The 18638-nt window shown below is 41.4% G+C and overlaps 1 protein-coding gene across 1 annotated transcript in view; it reads left to right on the plus strand.

Annotated features, from left to right (window-relative positions):
• The window catches only part of COL9A1 (collagen type IX alpha 1 chain), a 93415-nt gene that overhangs the window by 16104 nt on the left and 58673 nt on the right, over nt 1–18638 (plus strand). Inside the window, exons 6-10 of the mRNA XM_057739581.1 lie at nt 12260–12343; nt 13086–13106; nt 14503–14577; nt 14869–14904; nt 15039–15101. Coding sequence (XP_057595564.1) covers nt 12260–12343; nt 13086–13106; nt 14503–14577; nt 14869–14904; nt 15039–15101 — 279 coding nt within the window. The remainder of the gene's footprint in view (nt 1–12259; nt 12344–13085; nt 13107–14502; nt 14578–14868; nt 14905–15038; nt 15102–18638) is intronic.

Here is an 18638-nt window from a genome sequence, read left to right on the forward strand (position 1 = left end):
CCAATCAAAGAGCATGGGATGTCTTTTCATTTCTTTGTATCATCTTCAATTTCCATCAATGTTTTACACTTTTCAGAGTATAGCCCTTTCACCTCCTTGGCTAAGTTTAGTCTTAGGTGTTTTATTCTTTTGATGCAATTTTAAACAGGATTAAAAATTTTTTTTGATATTTCATTATTAGTGTAAAGAAACATCAGATTTCTGTATACTAATCTTGTATCCTGCTACGTTGCTGAATTCATTTGTTAGTTCTAATAATTTTTGTGGAGAGACTTTAGGGTTCTCTATATAGAGTATCAAGTCCTCTGCAAACACTGACAGTTTTTCCTCTTCCCTTCCAAACTGGATACCCTGTGTTTCTTTTTCTTGTCTGGTTCCTGTGGCTAGGACTTCCAATACTATACTGAAGTGGTGAGAATGGGATTCCTTTTCTTGTTCCTGAATTTAGCAGGAAGGCTTTCAGCTTTTCATTGTTGAGTATTATGTTGGCTGTGGGTTTCTCATAAACAGCTTATATTATGTTAAGATGTGTTTCTTCTATATCTAATTTGGTGAACATTTTTTAAAGCTTTTTATTGGAATATAATTGCTTTACACTGTAGTACCAGATTTTGAGGTACACCAAAGTGAATCAGCTATATTTATACATATATCCCCATATCCCCTCCCCCCCACAACTCCATCCCACCCTCCCTGTCCTGGCCCTCTAAGGCATCACCCATCATTGAGTTGATCTCCCTTTGTTATACAGCAACTTCCCACTAGCTATCTATTTTACAGTTGGTAGTGTAAATATGTCTATGCTACTCTCTCACTTGTCCCAGCTTCTGCCCCCTACCCCCAACCCCCTGTCCTCCAGTCCATTCTCTGCATCTGCATCCTTGTTCTTGCCCTGCCACTGGATTCATCAGTACCATTTTTTTTTTTATTTTTTATTTTTTAGAATCCATATATATGAGTTACCATACAGTATTTGTTTTTCTCTTTCTGGCTTACTTTGCTCTCTATGACAGACTCTAGGTCTGTCCACCTCATTACATATAGCTCTATTTCATTCCTTTTAATGGCTGAGTAATATTCCATTGTATATATGTGCCACATCTTCTTTATCCATTCAACTGTTGATGGGCATTTAGGTTGCTTCCATGTCCTGGCTGTTGTAAATAGTGCTGCAATGAACATTATGGTACATGTTTCTTTTTGGATTATGGCTTTCTCTGGGTATATGCCCAGTAGTGGGATTACTAGATCATACGGTAGTTCTATTTTTAGCTTTTTAAGGAACCTCCAAACCGTTTTCCATAGTGGCTGTACCAACTTACGTTCCCACCAACAGTGCAGGAGAGTTCCCTTTTCTCCACACCATCTCCAACATTTGTTGTTTCTAGATTTTTTGATGATGGCCATTCTGACCAGTGTGTGGTGATACCTCATTGTGACTTTGATTTGCATTTCTCTAATGATTAGTGAGGTTGAGCATCTTTTCATGTATTTGTTGGCCATCTGTATGTCTTCTTTGGAGAAATGTCTATTTAGGTCTTCCTCCCATTTGTGTATTGAGTTGTTTGCTTTTTTGGTATTAAGCTGCATGAGCTGCTTGTATATTTTGGACATTAATCTTTGTCCATTGCTTCGTTGGCAAGTATTTTCTCCCATTCTGAGGGTTGTCTTCTTGTCTTTTTTATGGTTTCTTTCACTGTTCAAAAGCTTTTAAGTTCATTAGGTCCCATTTGTTTATTCTTGATTTTATTTCCTTTATTCTAGGAGGTGGGTCAAAAAGGATCTTGCTTTGATGTATGTCACAGAGTGTTCTGCCTATGTTTTCCTGTAGGAGTTTTATAGTGTCTGGCATTGGATTTAGGTCTTTAATCCATTTTGAGTTTATTTTTGTGTATGGTGTTAGGAAGTGTTCTAATTTCATTCTTTTACATGTAGCTGTCCAATCTTCCCAGCACCACTTATTGAAGAGGCTGTCTTTTTTCCATTGTATATTCTGTCCTCCTTTGTCAAAGATAAGGTGCCCATATGTGGTTGGGTTTACCTCTGGGTTCTTTGCTCTGTTCCATTGATCTTCTTTTCTATTTTTGTGCCAGTACCATACTGTCTTGATCACTGTGGCCTTGTAGTATAGTTAGAAGTCAGGAAGCCTAATTCCACCAATCCACCTTTCCTTCTCAAGATTGCTTTGGCTCTTCAAGGTCTTTTGTGTTTCCATACAAATCGTAAGATTTCTTGCTCTAGTTCTGTGAAAAATGCTGTTGGCAATTTGATAGGGATTGCATTGAATTTGTAAATTGCTTTAGGTAAGATAGTCAATTTCATAATGTTGATTCTTCCCATCCAAGAACATGGTATGTCTCTCCATTTGTTTTTATCATCTTGGTTTTCTTTCATCAGTGTCTTATAGTTTTCTGCATACAGGTCCTTTGCCTCCATAGGCAGGTTTATTCCTAGGTATTTTATTCTTTTTGTTGCAATGGTAAATGGGAGAGTTTCCTTAATTTCTCTTTCTGCTCTTTTGTTGTGAGCATATAGGAATGCAAGAGATTTCTGCACATTAATTTTGTATCCTGCTACTTTACTAAATTCATCGATTAGTGCTAGCAGTTTTCTGGTAGAATCTTTAGGGTTTTCTGTGTATGATATCATGTCATCTGCAAAGAGTGACAATTTTACTTCTTTTCCAATTTGGATTTCTTTTATTTCATTTTCTTCTCTGTTTGCTGTGGCTAAAACTTCCAAAACTATGTTGAAAAATAATGGTGAGAGTGGACACCCTTGTCTTGTTCCTGTTCTTAGAGTGACTGCTTTCAGTTTTTCACCATTTAGAATGATGTTGGCTGTTGGTTTGTCATATATGGCTTTTCTTATGTTGAAGTAATTTCCTTCTATGCCCATTTTCTGGAGAGTTTTTTTTTATCATAAATGGATGTTGAATTTTGTCAAAATCTTCTTCTCATCTATTGAGATTATCTTATGTTTTTTATCCTTCAGTTTGTTGATATGATGTATCACATTGATTGATTTGCGTATATTGAAGAATCTTTGCATTCCAGAGATAAACCCCACTTGATCATGGTGTATGATCTTTTTAATGTGCTGTTGGATTCTGTTAGTTAGTATTTTGTTGAGGATTTTTGCATCTATATTCATCAGTGATATTGGCCTGTAATTTTCTTTTTTTGTGACATCTTTGCCTGGCTTTGGTATGAGGGTGATGGTAGCCTCGTAGAATGAGTTTGGGAGTGTTCCTCCTTCTGCTATATTTTGGCAGAGTTTGAGAAGGATAGGTGTTAGCTCTTCTCGAAATGTTTGATAGAATTTGCCTGTGAGTCCATCTGGCCCTGGGTTTTTGTTTGTTGGGAGATTTTTAATCACAGTCTCAATTTCATGCTTGTGATTGGTCTGTTCATATTTTCTATTTCTTCCTGGTTCAGTCTTGGAAGATTGTACTTTTCTAAGAATTTATCCATTTCTTCCAGGTTATCCAATTTATTGGCATATAGTTGCTTAGTAGTGTCTCAAGATCTTTTGTATTTCTGTGGTGTCAGTTGTTACTTCTCCTTTCTCCTTTCTAATTCTGTTGATTTGCGTCTTCTCCCTTTTTTTCCTGATGAGTCAGTTTTTCACCATTTAGAATGATGTTGGCTGTTGGTTAGTCATATATGGCTTTTCTTATGTTGAAGTAAGAATGGTTTATCAATTTTATTTATCTTCTCAAAGAATCAGCTTTTAGTTTCATTGATCTTTGCTATTGTTTCCTTCATTTCTTTTTCATTTATTTCTGATGTGATCTTTATGATTTCTTTCCTTCTGCTCACTTTGGGATTTTTTTTTTTTGTTCTTTTTCTCTAATTGTTTTAGATGTAAGGTTAGGTTGTTTATTCGATATTTTTCTTGTTTCTTCAGATAGGACTGAATTGCTATAAACTTGCCTCTTAGAACTGCTTTTGCTGCATCCCATAGGTTTTGGGTTGTTGTGTTTTCATTGTGATTTGTTTCTAGATATTTTTTGATTTCCTCTTTGATTTCTGTAGTGATTTCTTGGTTGTTTAATAGCGTATTGTTTATCCTTCACGTGGTTGTATTTTTTACAGTTTTTTTTCCTGTAATTGATATCTAGTCTCATGGCATTGTGGTCAGAGACGATGCTTGATATGATTTCAATTTTCTTGAATTTACCAAGGCTTGATTTGTGACCCAAGATGTGATCTATCCTGGAAAAAGTTCCATGTGCACTTGAGAAGAAAGTGTATTCTGTAGTTATTGGATGGAATGTCCTATGTATATCAATTAAGTCGAGATGGTCTAATGTGTCATTTAAAGCTTGTGTGTCCTTATTTATTTTCTGTTTGGGTGATCTGTCTGTTGATGTAAATGGGGTGTTAAAGTCTCCTACTATTATTGTGTTACTGTCAATGTCCCCTTTTATGGCCGTTAGCATTTGCTTTATGTATTGAGGTGCTCCTATGTTGGGTGCATAGATATTTACAATTGTTATATGTTCTTCTTGGATTGATCCCTTGATCATTATGTAGTGTCCTTCCTTGTCTCTTGTAATGGTCTTTAAAGTCCAATTTGTCTGATATGAATATTGTTACTCCAGCTTTCTTTTGACTTCCATTTGCATGAAATATCTTTTTCCATCCTCTTACTTTCAGTCTATATGTGTCCCTTGGTCTGAAGTGGGTTTCTTGTAGGCAACATATAGAAGGGTCTTGTTTTTGTATCCACTGAGCCAGTCTGTGTCTTTTGTTTGGAGCATTTAATCCATTTACATTTAAGGTGATTATTGACGTGTGTTCCTATTACCATTTTCTTAATTTTGGGGTGTTTCTTTTTATAGGTCTTTTCTTTCTCTTGTGTTTCCTACTTAGAAAAGTTCCTTAAGCACTTGTTGTAAGGCTGGTTTGGTGGTGCTGAAATCTCTTAACTTTTGCTTGTCTGTAAAGCTTTTGATTTCTCCATCGAATCTGAATGAGATTCTTGCTGGGTAGAGTATTCTTGGCTGTATGTTCTTCTCTTTCAGGACTTTCAGTATATCCTGCCCCATTCCCTTCTGGCCTGCAGAGTTTCTGCAGAAAGATCAGCTGTTATCCTTATAGGTGTTCCCTTACATGTTATTTGTTGCTTTTCTTTTGCTGCTTTTAATATTTTTTCTTTGTGTTTAATTTTCCTTAGTTTGATTAATATGTGCCTCAGTGTATTTCTCCTTGGGTTTATTCTGTATGGGACTCTGTGCTTCTTGGACTTGATTAATTATTTCTGTTCCCATGTTGGGGAAGTTTTCCACTATAACCTCTTCAAATATTTTCTCAGACCCTTTCTTTTTTTCTTCTTCTTCTGAGATGCCTATGATTTGAATGTTGGTGTGCTTAATGTTGTCACCAAGGTCTCTGAAACTGTCTTCCATTATTTTTATTCTTTTTTCTTTTTCCTCCTCTGTGGCAGTTATTTTCCCCCTTCTATCTTCCAACTCACTTATTCGTTCTTCTACCTCAGTTATTCTGCTATTTATACCATCTAGAGTATTTTTAATTTCAGTTATTTTGTTGTCCATTACTGTTTGTTTGCTCTTTAGTTCTTCTGAGTGCTTATTGGGTGTTTCTTGTTTTTTTCCCTCTATTTTGTTTTTGAGATCTTGGATCACCTTTACTATCATTATTCTGAATTCTTTTTCAGGCAGTTTTCCTATTTCCTCTTCATTTATTTGGTCTTGTGGGTCTTTTTTTCCTGCTCCTTTGCCTGCATGGTGTTTCTTTGTTTTCTCATTTTGTCTAATTTATAGGATTTACTGTCTCCTTTCCCTATGCTGCCTAGTAGTAATTCCTCTTGTTTCTGCCCCTTGCCCCCTGTGGTGGGGAGCAACAGGAACTCTCATTTTTGCTCGAGGATGACAAGTACTGACTCTAATAGGTTGGCTTCTCTATGGATGGAAGGTGTTGAAAGTCACATAAAGAAATTCACCATTGAGGAACACACACATCACCACCTCTTTAGCCTCTTGGAATGTTTATTCTGGTGAGCATTTTTTACCATTGAATGGATGTGGAGTTTTTTCAGATGCTTTTTCTGCATTTATTGGGATGATCATGTGATTCTTATCCTTTGTTTTGTTAATGTGGTGTGTCACATTGATTTATTTGTGTATGTTGAACCATCTTTGTGACCCTGGAATTAATCCAACTTTATCATGGTGTATGATTCTTTTTATGTATTGTTGGATTTAGTTTATTAATATTTGTTGAGGATTTTTGCATCTATATTCATCAAAGGTATTGGCCTGTAATTTTCTTTTTTGGTGGTGTCTTTGTCTGTTTCTTGTATCAAGGTGACAGTGGCCTCATGGAATGAATTTGGGACTGTTCCCTCTTCAATTTTTTGGAATAGTTTGAGAAGGATAGATATAACTTCTTATTTGTATGTTTGATAGAATTGCCCAGTGAAGCCATTTCGTCCTGGACTTTTGTTTACAGGGATATTTTTTGTTGTTGTTTGTTTTTACAGATTCTATTTCATGTCTAGTGATTGGTCTGTTCAAATTATTTGTTTTTTCTTGACTTGGTCTTGTCACGCTGTATGTTTCCAGAAACTTGTCCATTTCTTCTAGATTCAATTTGTTGGTATATAAGTGTTCATAGCATTTTCTCATGATTTTTTTCTTCTGTATTTCTGTGGTATTGGTTGTTACTTTTCTTTGATTTCTTATTTTTTCAATTGTGTCTTCTCTCTTTCTTTTTGGTTAGCCTGGTTAGAGGTTTGTCAGTTTTGATTATTAAGGGGAAATCTTAAGGGGCTACTGCAATAATTCTGGCAGGGATGGTCTTGGTTTAGAACAAGGTGGTAGTGGTGGAGGTGGTGCAAAATGGTCAGATCCTGATATATTTTTAGGGTAAAGCAAATGAAGTTTTAAGTGTAAGAGGGAAAGAAGACTCATGGATGACATCAATATTTTGGTGTGAGTAATTGGAAGTATAGAGTTTCCATTTAATGAAATGCAAAAGACTATGGAAAGAGCAGATGTCAGTGAGAATACCAGGTATTGGTTTGGGGAATATCTAAGTTTGATCAGGGGTTTGCTACCTCCGTGGAGATGCTGAGCAGGTAGTTAGATATGTTCTGGAGTTCCAGAGACAGGTCCAACTGGGAATAGAACTCTGGAGCTATAAATATGTATGTATTTAAAGCCAAGAACCAAGATGAAATAACTGAGAGTTGAGTGTGATAGAGAAGCCCCAAAACTGAGCCCCCAAATAACCAACATTTAGAATTTACTGAGGTGAGGATGATTCTGCCAAAGAAACCAATAAGAACAGCCTGTGGTGCAGGAGACTGCGGTACTCCAAAAGTTGAGGGAAAATAGTATTCCAGGGAGGATGGAATGGTCAACTCACTCAAATGCTGTAGATAGGACAAATAAGGTGAGGACTGAGAGTTGACCTTTGGATGTAGAAACCAATGGGGCTGATCTTGAGAAAATGTCCATTGGAGTATTGGGAATGAAAGCCCAGTTGGAGAAGTTCAAGAGAGAGTGGAACTGAGAGGAATTGGAAGCAATGAAAGTAGATAACGCTTTTGACTTTTGTATGAAAGGGAGCAGGAAGCAGGATGGTAGCTGAAGGGGCATAGGGTATGAGGGGAGGATTGTCTTTAAATTGGTAGAAAACCCAGGACACCTCACCATAGCTCAGAATAACACTTCTTGATGTCCTATGATAGTAACCTCCCTCTGCCTCAAAGGACCAGCATTTATTACCACATGATCTCCCTGAAATACCCTTCTAAATTAAGGCCACCTTCCCTCACCCCACCCCTGCTGCAAAAAAATCTTTAATGACAATCCAATAATTATCTACTCTATAATATTCAAATTTCTTTGCTTAGAATTCAAGGGGGGAGGGGAATTCTTTTCCACAGTGAGCATGGTTCCTTCTCTCTGCATCACTTTCCACCCTTGTGCCTTGTATCGTCACATCCTCTCTTCAGAACTCTACCCTTCATCCTCTCCATCTCTGCTTATGAAAACCTTAAGTGCCCTTCAGGTCCCTCCTTATGTATCCCATGTTACATGATCCCCTTGTTGATGACCTTAGCCAGAAATACATCTTTCTTATCTCAACTGCTGTTGTATTTATTTTCAAAAGCATTTTTTCAGCTTAGATACTGTCCTATGCACTAAACATTTTTGTGTCTTCCATAGTATCTCTCTTGAAGCACGTGAATGTGCTATATAAAGGTATGTTGACTTAAAAAATGAGTAAATGACTAGTTGCCAGATCTGCTAACTCCAAGTCCACTGCTTTCCCCTTCCACCATTCTGCCTCTGCCTTTGGTGTAATTCAAATATGTCCCCCACTCATATTTAACCACATACCTAGCACCTTGTCTGGAACTACATGGCTTAGTCTACACAGTGTTGGGGGAAGAATGATGAATCCGGGCAGTTCAGGGCCTCCTGCTCAGCAACCAGGAAGCTTCACCTAGAGGAGGTCCCTTATGATGGTAGAAACCAACATTTCATCATAAACTGAAAAGAAGCATGAGCTCTGTGAGCTCAAGTATTTCTTTAAATTTTTGTTGCTACTGACCAGACAAAAAGCTTAATGAAACATCTCTCCTGTTAAAGAATTTATCTTTGAAGAGCTAGTTTTTAGGCCTTGTACATAAAATTTAATCATAATTCAGCTTACAAAAAATTAAGCCTTGTGCCATTCTCCTTAATATTGAGTCAAGTTCCATAGTTTGTTATTAAAATTCTCTCTCAGGGGGAAAAGGTAGTTGTCTGCTATTAGTTTTTGCTTAGTTCTTCTGAAGGGCTTATGTACCTTATTAATATTTGTCAAAAACCCAGCAAAATAGGTGGAAATCTCTAGTCCTATTAAAAGAATAGAGGGTTTGGGGCCAAAATTCCTTGTTTTAATATGCTGTCAGCTGGACCCTCCTCCAGCTTAGGGGATAGAATTATACCTCAGAGTCCTATTGAAAAGAATTGCATAATGATGAATCTGGGAATATGTAAGACCCCACACTCACACAACTCAGTTTTCCTTGAAACAAGGCAGAAGTATTTTATGTTGAGAAATATGAATTGTCCTAGGGCATTTTATGTTCTGCTTAATAGATTAAAAAACCTTTTTACTTTTTATTTCTCTGCTTGTATGTTTTCTCATGTCACATACTGTAAGCCCATTATGGGGAGGACAATATCTCTAGATACCCTAGAATATTTCCTTAGTGCTTGTCTTATATTGGGACTTAAAAAATATTTGCAGACGAACTAAATTAAAACATCTGTCACATATATTTTGTCCGTGGGTATTCAAAGAGAAGCATGATTCTAGGTATGAAAATGAGAGACGTGTGGAAATCAGCATTTTCGATGTATAATGAGAGTGACTTTTACCAGGGAACTCTGCCAATCTTCCTTCAAAATAATTAGCATGGAAATTGGAATTTGTGTTGCATGCCCCAAACGGTTGTTGTATAGATGTTTATGGGTGTGTAGGTAGTGTTTATGTGGAAGCACAGATGTGTTCAGAAACCTCTGATCTGGGTGGCACTTTGCCACACCCAGCCTGTGTTCACAGATGAATTCCGTTCCATTCCCCCTTATCCTGCACCACAATTGCATCACGCATACTTACAGAGGTGTACCATTTATCCAGAGAGAATTACATTTTTAAGAAAATAGCTTAATGAATTATTTTGCATTTGTAATAAGTAACTTTAATGAACTATCTAAACAAAGGATATAGGTTTCCTGGTTAGCCATATAATTAAAATTTCTCGAGGTGATTAAGGTATGAATTATTTTTGAGAATCAAAAAATCATACACATACAATGCATACCTAGTTTAATATCAATTCACAAAGGACTTGGTGAATAACATTCTATGAGTGGTCCCTTTTATTTTGAGAGTTAGGGAGGGGGAGACACCTTTTCTTATTCTGGTAAAACTTTTATCTGGTCATTGAGGAAAAAAAATCACATTTCCTATGTGATATTTTGTCATACACATGAATATGTAACTGCATATAGAAACAGCTGCCAGTTTTGGGAGGAACAGTAGCAATTTTGCTTCTGGATATATTTCTACAAAAAGCATGCAGATAGGGAAAGTTTTGAATTCTTATGAAAATATCTTAGTCTAGTTCTGAAGTTTCCTAGTACATGTAAGAAACAAGTTTATGCAGTTTTGATTTCTAGATCTGTCTTCTTTTCTATTCATCCTTAATACAAATATTCAATCACCACATGCATGGGTTACCTGCTTAGAAAATCATGATTCATTCTGGAGATATGATGTATTCTCCAGGGAGGCTGACAGGGATAGCAGAGAAAGTCCTTATTGTAGAGTTGGGCACATCTGGAATGCCAGCTCTGACATTTATTAGCTGTGTGACCTGTGGCAAATGATTTAACCTCTCTGAGCTCCTTTACCCATATGTGACTGGCCTCCAAGAGCTGTTGGGACAGTGCCATGTATTTAGTAGTCATTAAGGAAAAGGTTTTCCCATGTTTTCATCTTCCTTTTACAATTTCCACTGCAGTTTGGAACGGAACCAAAATAAAATCCCTCTCAAGCAAACAAGACTATTCTGATTAAAAACAAACTGTTTGGTTGAAGTGAATTCCTTAGCTGCAAGATATCATGTGGTTTGGGAAGCAGTTCTTTTGTAGGATGTCAATATGCTATTGTTAAATAATTCACACCAAGAGCACACAAATCAGCACAGTTTTCATACAATTTGTAGATAACTTTCCATCCTAAAATATGCCTTGATTTAGCTGCTTACTTTCTTTTCATCTCACTTAATTCATTTTTCCAGATGTCCACATTTTCTGGAGAAAAGGCATGGGAGGGTTGAGAGAAACAAGAAAAATGGAGGAAGAGGAGAATTCCAGGGCAGTTAGAATCATGTGAGAAAGGGCACCAATGCAGGAATGAGAAAGCTTGATGTCTTATTTTCACCCCTTTATCAAATAGAAAACCTCCTTTGGTTAAGTTTCCCTTCCTCTGTGGGTCAAAGGGAACGACTTCCTCTTTTGTCCTCTCCAAATTTGATATTCCATCCAGTAACCTCAACTCTGAATGCTTCTGTAACAATGGGAAAAATGTATTCAACTTAATTGCAGATACAGTAGATGGAATCCTTTTTGGCAGGAGGGATGGAGTGCAAATCACCACTGGATGAAAGAAAAGAGATTACCTTACGTTAAGTTACTTTACATTTAGATGACATTATGTTTGGATTTGGGACCTGGGTACTTAACTAGACATTTGCATAAGGCCAGGAGAATCAACTGACCAAGAAATATGGATCCAATTAGAAATGCCTGGCAAGGAACTTCCTCAATGAAGAGGGAGCAGAGTGGCACCTGGTGGCAGGCTTCCTGTGGTTACACCTTGTTTTTTTTTTTTAAACCTTGTCACCTGAGGCTTTCAGGTTCAGACCTGGCCACTCTTCCTTTGTTCTGTTTCTCTCCTATTCTGCTCTTCTTTCTCCCTTAACACATGCTGAAATGTAAGAAGTTGTCCAGACATACCCAACTTTCAACTGTCTAGGAATTTTATATCTCTTCAACATGTGAATTAGTTAAATTTAAATATTATTTACCATCTTGTTTTTTCCCTGACAGCTAAATTTCTCTCATTCCCTCCACTTCCAGACCTTCCTATTTCCATTTCAAGCTGAGACATTCCATGGCAAATGTCTAGCATGCCTATTCTCCCAGACCCAATTTTCCTTTCTCTACTTTATTCCTCGTGCCACCTCTTTTGCTGTCTCTGTTTCTAATCTTTTCCCGTGTGAAGTCTCAGTGCATATGTCCTCTGTGGAGTCAATAGGCCTGGGATCCCATCCAGACTCTGACACTTACGGGCTTGTGCCTAGGACAGTTTCCTGTTCTCTCTGAGTTTCATTTTAATAGAATCTACCTCTTGAAGGTTGTGGTGAGGACAGAAATAGAAAGTCAGTGCCAGTGGTGGGTTTCCTACCTAGGCCTATGCTGGAGCAATGCAGAGCTAAAGTCATCTACATCCAATGATAGGAGAAAAGTGGGAAGGGTTTCCAGCCCTCTTCCACTGGAAAAATTGTATTCAAAGAACAAGAGTCCTGGTCTGCTGAGATGGACAAGTTCAAGTTGGTGACCAGACATTTAACAATTGGACCACACTTAAAAACTCATCTTTCTTTTAAATGAGCTGCTTCTGTCCTCCAAAAGGACCTGAACTGACTGGCTGCTGTCTTTTCCCAGTTTGAACTTCAGTGGATGCTGATCCATTGTGACCCATTGAGACCCCAGAGAGAAACTTGCCATGAGCTGCCAGCCAGGATAACAGTGAGTCCCTGGACCACCTGCAAGACCACTTCCACCCAGCTTAGCTCTCTCCACCTCCCCAAACTCCCCACCTCCCCACTCTCTTTCTCTGAAGAGTCCAGGCTTTGCTGCACAGCCCAAATAGATGTTTAGGAAGCATGGGTCCCACCCACAGCTTGGCGGGTAGAAACCACCTTGGGGCGGGGGTGTCTGCTTCCACCTTGGGTGGCTTACGACCCTCCCTTCTCCCCTCCCAAACATCTCCGTCAGAACACTGCCGGTCAACAGGCTACTTGCATCCCTTGGTGGCACACAGGCCACCGAATTGGCTCCTAGGACAGCACAAGGCTGCCCCGAGGCGGGTGGGGCGCAGGCAGAGCTGGCCTGAGCGGCCGCGGGGAAAGGGTTAAAGGGGACTGTTGTCATTCTATCCGTCCTCCCGGCCCGCAAGCTTTCCTCCAATCCCCAGGACCCTCTCGGGGTCATTCATAAACAGGAGGAACTTACGCCTTTCTGGCTGGGGCACCTTTGCAACCGCTGCTCCCGGGGGCGCTTTTTGCGGGGACAAGTGCCCCTATGCGCGCGTGGCGGGTCGCGCCCGGGGAGTAGCGGCGCGCGGAGGGCATGGCCTGGACAGCGCGGGACAGCGGGGCCCTCGGGCTGGGACTGCTGCTGTCGGGGCTCTGCTTGTGCGCGGCTCAAGTAAGTTGCGCGCGGGTTTAGTGGGGCGCCTTCTTACTGTCTCCCATCTTTTCTTCTCCAGCCCAGCCAGACCACCGACCAGGTAAGCCAGGGGCGAGCAGCAGTGGTATTTTCCAAGCGCGCACCGGGCAAGGCGGGGTCGCAGCCGTCGCGGGAGCCACGGGGAAGGCGCCGAGCATCCCCGGGGCTGCGGGGCCCCGCGCATCCTCAGGCCACGAGCACCTGCGGCGAGAACGGTGGGAGGCGGGAGCCCTGGGTGACTCCCACGGTCCCGGAAAGGGCGCCCCTCCCCCACCGGGCCCCACACTGCAGGCTCAGGCCGTGGAGGTCCGCGGACGCCGGAGGCCGGGGTTTAATTTTCAGCCTGGTTGCTCCTCCCCTCCCCCCTTCCCCCCTCCTCCCCTCCCCCCTCCTGGCCCGGTCCAGGGCATCCCGGCGGGAGGAGGCGGGATTCCAGCGAACCGAGCATCCTGCCTGCCTTGCCCGCGGGTCGGGGTGGACCCGCCGCCCGGGCTCGCCTCGAAATTTCGGCAGCTTCCCAAAGGCTCGGCGTCTCCTCCTTCCCCGCAGGACAGGACCGAGCGGGGCGGGGGAGCCAGCGCCGTTTGAGGTTTCACTTACAAAGACCCCATTGTAACCTGTCTGGTCACCGGAGTTTAGAAAAACCAAGTTTTCCTTGATGAAAGAAGCTTTTTTTCTTTCTTTCTTTTCTTAAATTTAGAAGAGAGAGAGAGAGAGAGAAAATCTCACATTCCCTAAGCAACGCGTCTAAACTATTTCAGAGGCCAGACTTCCCTCTAGCACCATCAAAGCTGAGTTGTTTGAAACGGTTAAAAGGGGTCACACCCTAGGGTCAGCCTGAAATTTGGTGTATTTTTGAAGCTAGGAGCCCAGACCTCCTGCAAGAGAATCGCTGCAAGCGGATCTGAGCGGAGGCCAGGCACTCGCTGGGTTTCACGGCTTCTCCTCCGCACCCTCCCTTGTGTTTCCCTGAAAGAATCCCCTCAGCTTTCTCCTGAACACAGAAAGGTCTACAGAATGACACTGCAGCAGATCTGGGGTGGAGCGCCTCCGTTCTTAGCTGCTCCACTTTGGCCAAAAGACTGACCTGCAGTTACCGATTAAATGGAGATATTCAGTGACCACCATCTTCCTGATCGAATCCCTTGAGTAAGAGGCCCTCTCTTCCTCACAAGCCGCCTTCGGTTGAATGCTCTAGACGTGAGGACCCCACCCTGGGGGCCTGGATTCTGCTCTAAACACACTGTCAGCCTCATTCAGAGCCTCGAGGAGGGGAAGAAACCCGCGTTCTCTTGGAAGTTTGATCCTCGCATATTACGCGTATTACCTTGTGTTTACATCCCGGCCTCCGCCGGGCAGTGTCTTTACGCGGCAGAGGCCAGGGTCTCGGGCCCTCGGGTCGAGTTTCGCGTGGTTGCCCCACGTGCTCCACTAACTCGTGTGTGCTCTTTTGTCAGAGGGGACCCCCGGGCGAGCAGGGTCCTCCGGGGCCGCCGGGCCCCCCTGGAGTCCCGGGCATCGACGGCATCGACGTAAGTGTCACCTTCCCCCAGCGGCCCCGGTGGGTTCTTTGAGAGGGCCCGACCACCCTCTCACCCCCAAAGGCAGGATGGGAAGTGGGTGAGAGTTGGGGGTTGGGTCTAGAAGCCTGGGAATTTCGGAGGGAGGAGGTCACCTGTCCCGTGCCCCTGATTGGTTAGGAACCTGCAGCCTTTAGCCCTTGCCCATCCCTGTCCCCGATCTGTGAAGGATTCTCCCAGAGGGGTCCCCAGCGCCCCCCCCCCCCACTCACGGACTGCTTTGCCTTTCCTCCTACCCTCCAGGGTGACCGAGGTCCGAAGGGTCCCCCGGGCCCCCCGGTAAGTAGATCAATGCCTTCGCTTTCCACTTCCTTCCTTCCAACGTGGTTTGCAGCTACTTGCATCAGAAGAGTCTCAACTTTGCCCTCTTTTCTCTCCCTTTTCTCTCCGCGCCTCGCCCTCTCCCTGCCCAGGGTCCCCCTGGAGAGCCAGGAAAGCCGGGAGCTCCGGGCAAGCCTGGAACTCCGGGCGCAGACGTGAGTAGTGGGTGCTGGGGGCGAGCAGCCAGGCCCAGGGTGTGTGTGTGTGTGTGTGTGTGTGTGTGTGTGTGTGTGTGTGTGCGCGCGCGCGTGTATGAGAGAGAGAGAGAGAGACCGACCGCAGAGGTGCGGGTGGCTGTGGTCCAAGCTGCAGCAGGGCTGTGGCCCTGAAGTTGGCCTTGCGCGCGAGATTGGCCCTGGGGAGGTGGTTTCTGCACTTGGGTCTTCGAGGCTGGAGGCTGCTCCTGTCTCCCTGGGGAAAGCACGCAGCGCTGGCATTTCCTCCTCTCAGAAAACAGCAGTGGGTACCGGTTCCTGCCTTTAACCATCCACTCCCCTGCTTACCCGGTTTCGGGCCCAGGGATGCTGGCGAGGAGGAATCCACCTGGCCTCTGCTGGGACTTCCCAGCAAGCCGTCATCTCTCCTCTTGCCTTCCCGCACCCCCTAAATGGATTTAGAAAAAGAACCTGCAGGGAGGGGAAGGGGCAGAGTCCTTCTAAATCCCAAGGAAGAGAGAAGAGAAAGATGGGCTTGAAGGGAGGGTCTGAAGTGAGTGGGGATGTGTGGGGGTGGGGCTGGGGCAGGGAATTGGTCAGTACCGCATGGCATAGAAAATTCAAAACTAGTTTTCTCTCTTTCCACGATGTTTTCTTGGCTGACATCACTGACAGAAATAAGCTGACTAGGGCTGCTTGAAGATTGGGAACCAGCAGCCTCTCCCCAACTTACCCACCAGCACACCTGCCTCTCCCCCATCAGAGGGAAGCTCAGATGCTGAGCTGTGTTATAAACTTAACACTAAGTAATATTTCTTCAGAGGAAAAGGACTTTAGGCTCCTCAGCTTTTCTCTCTGTACATTGAATTAATATTTACTGAGGTCTCACTGAAGGCCACTCCTTGACTTGGCAGCTGGGTACAAAGTGAAGTAAAATCCGCCCCCTGTTCTCAGAGAACAGACAAGGCTGGGTCCCTCAAGTTATCCTTCAAGTTACCATTTCGTGTGGTTCCCCAAAATAAGGATCTTTTTAAATCAAAGAAAGCACCTGAAAACCTATGAGTATAGATTCTGAGAACTTTTGACTGGAGCGTAAGACAGAGCCTTCATTTTGAGAAAAAAAAATAGCTAGATGTTAGTGGTTATTAAGATGTGCTTTCTTTATCAAGATTAGCATAATGAAGATATTTGTCTATGTTATCCATTGCTTCAGGAGATATTAACTTTGTTTTATACTTCGAAGCCCCTAGTTGGAACTTTCTATGTATACAAAGTGGCAGTACACAAGATCCCCAGGGACTAATATTTGGCTAATACGAACTTGAATATTATCCTAATATTTGTATAACACAAGCTGAAATTATATAACTTGGTGGCTATCAAGCTTTTCTTTGAAACACCATGAATTACTTGTGACACATTATAACAAAAAAGTCTAATAAATACAAAGCCACTAAATAAACCAGTAGCCCAATATAAGTTGGATTTAGTTCTACATTTCTTTGAAACTTGGACCTTTTTATGTGAAAAGAAAATTGGTGATTAAATGACTATCATTATTATTGATTTTTGTGGTGGTTGAAGCATAAACCAATGACCTGAAGTCTTGTCTCGCTATTGGGTTGCCGTAATTTCAGATAGAGGGCTACAATATCTGTGTCTCAATTTCATGGTACATTTGTAGCAAGTGCAACAAATTCTCCTTTACCTATAAAGAAGAATAAGGACAGTGCCTGGTTTTGCTTTATAATTTCCACACAAACAGAAATTAGGGATAAACAAATAAACGTTTTTCAAAATCTTCAGAAGTACAATGTAAATAACACTTACAAATAGTTTTTTTCTTTGTCTATAATTGCATTACCACAGTGCAGATTTCCTAATCAGATTTCCAAAGTTAAAAAGTGTAAAATAGTAAGGCTTCTTATGTCATAGAACTTTGACCCTGGAAAGTCCTCAGGGAGAAACTAATGGGAGCATTGAATCAATCTTCTGGGATTGCAAAGGAAAGCAAGGGAAAAAGAAAAAGAGAAAGGAAGAAGAGAAAAAAGTAAGAATTTCATGTATGTTGCCAGTATTTTAGGCATTTCTTAGAACTAAGCAAAAAATTAACTATACTAATTTTCATTTGTGTGGATTTTTTTTAAATGCAGTCACAAACATTATTTCCTTTAACATTACAATAAGCTGGAAAGCAGCTTTGGCTAATATTATTCTTCATGGATAAGGATACTGAATAGTTATGAAGACAAGTAATTTCCCCAGGGACCCAGAGTTAGTCAGTGGCTAAGATGGCAAAAGAAACCAGATTTCTTGATTTTTAGGCTTGCTTTCTTTCCAGATAGCTTTGCCTCATGCAGAGATGAATGAGGTTTCTAAATAGATGAACATTTGGAGAAAATAGGAGAAAACAATGATAGTGAATTTTTGTTATCTGAATTACCAACCAAGAAATATGACATGAAAAATTCAAGGGATAGTAAAAATATTTTAAATGATGTTTTATAATTACTTGTAAATATTGGTGTAATTCATATTCACCAAATTTTGAAATGGAACCACATGCAACTTATAAGATCCTGAGCTGAAAAGTTTTCCTATTCCACTCTTTGACTCGTTTGACATTTTAAACAAACCTTTTACCCTAAATTGAGAATAGACCTTGAGAACAATGAAATAGCAGAAACTGGATCAGAGTTTGCTGTTTGTCCCTGGGCTTGGCAGCTAAGTAAGTGCGAAAGTGTTAGTTATCTTTCTTGGTAGGTGAACCTGTGTAGTGGTGGGACCTTAATGCTTCAACCTTGGTTCATTGCAGAGCTGTATTTTTTGGTAATGTTAGCAAACAGTTAATCAGGTGGTGTTTGGAAGGATCTGAAAGGAACAGCTTAAAGGCAATTATCCTGAATTAAGTGGGATTTTTGACAGAAAATGTAAAAGAGTCATGGCAGCTAGTCTTATGGGATTATGCCTTGGGTCTCTTGAGCTGAGGGGTTGGAATGTTGGAAGGAAATTAGTGTTGATGGCTGGTGTGCTCTGCCAAGCAGCAGCGGGAAATTTCAGAACACAGTCGGCTTTAATATAGTCCCACGTAGAACTTTATCTTCATAAACATTCATATGAAAGCAATTCTTTCTGCCACTGGCAATATTTCCCACTGTCATTTCTTTGACAAATAAGAGTGATTGCAAATTGGAATTGTATGCATGCATCTGTAAATGTGAATTGCAGGAGATTTATATACATACATATAAAAACTCTCCTTTCCTGCTAAGATTTTAAGTTGATTCCTTTCCCTTATAGACATGTAAAATTAACGAAGTCAGAGCTTGGTTGTAAGCTCTGCTCCCAAAGGACAACTGTGCTGTTATCATTCTTATAGGTACTTTTGCTGTGGCATGCTTGGTGAGCTCTGTAAAATAGTATTTTTTTTCATTCTTATAGCATCCATCTAAGATACGGAGAAGAGGAATTAGAATTAAGTACAGGAATTATAGTTAAGCCATGCTACTTTTTACAGGAAAGAGGTTAGAACATCCT

This window comes from Hippopotamus amphibius, chromosome 6, assembly GCF_030028045.1.
Source record: "Hippopotamus amphibius kiboko isolate mHipAmp2 chromosome 6, mHipAmp2.hap2, whole genome shotgun sequence".
In the NCBI taxonomy this organism is placed as follows: Eukaryota; Metazoa; Chordata; class Mammalia; order Artiodactyla; family Hippopotamidae; genus Hippopotamus; species Hippopotamus amphibius.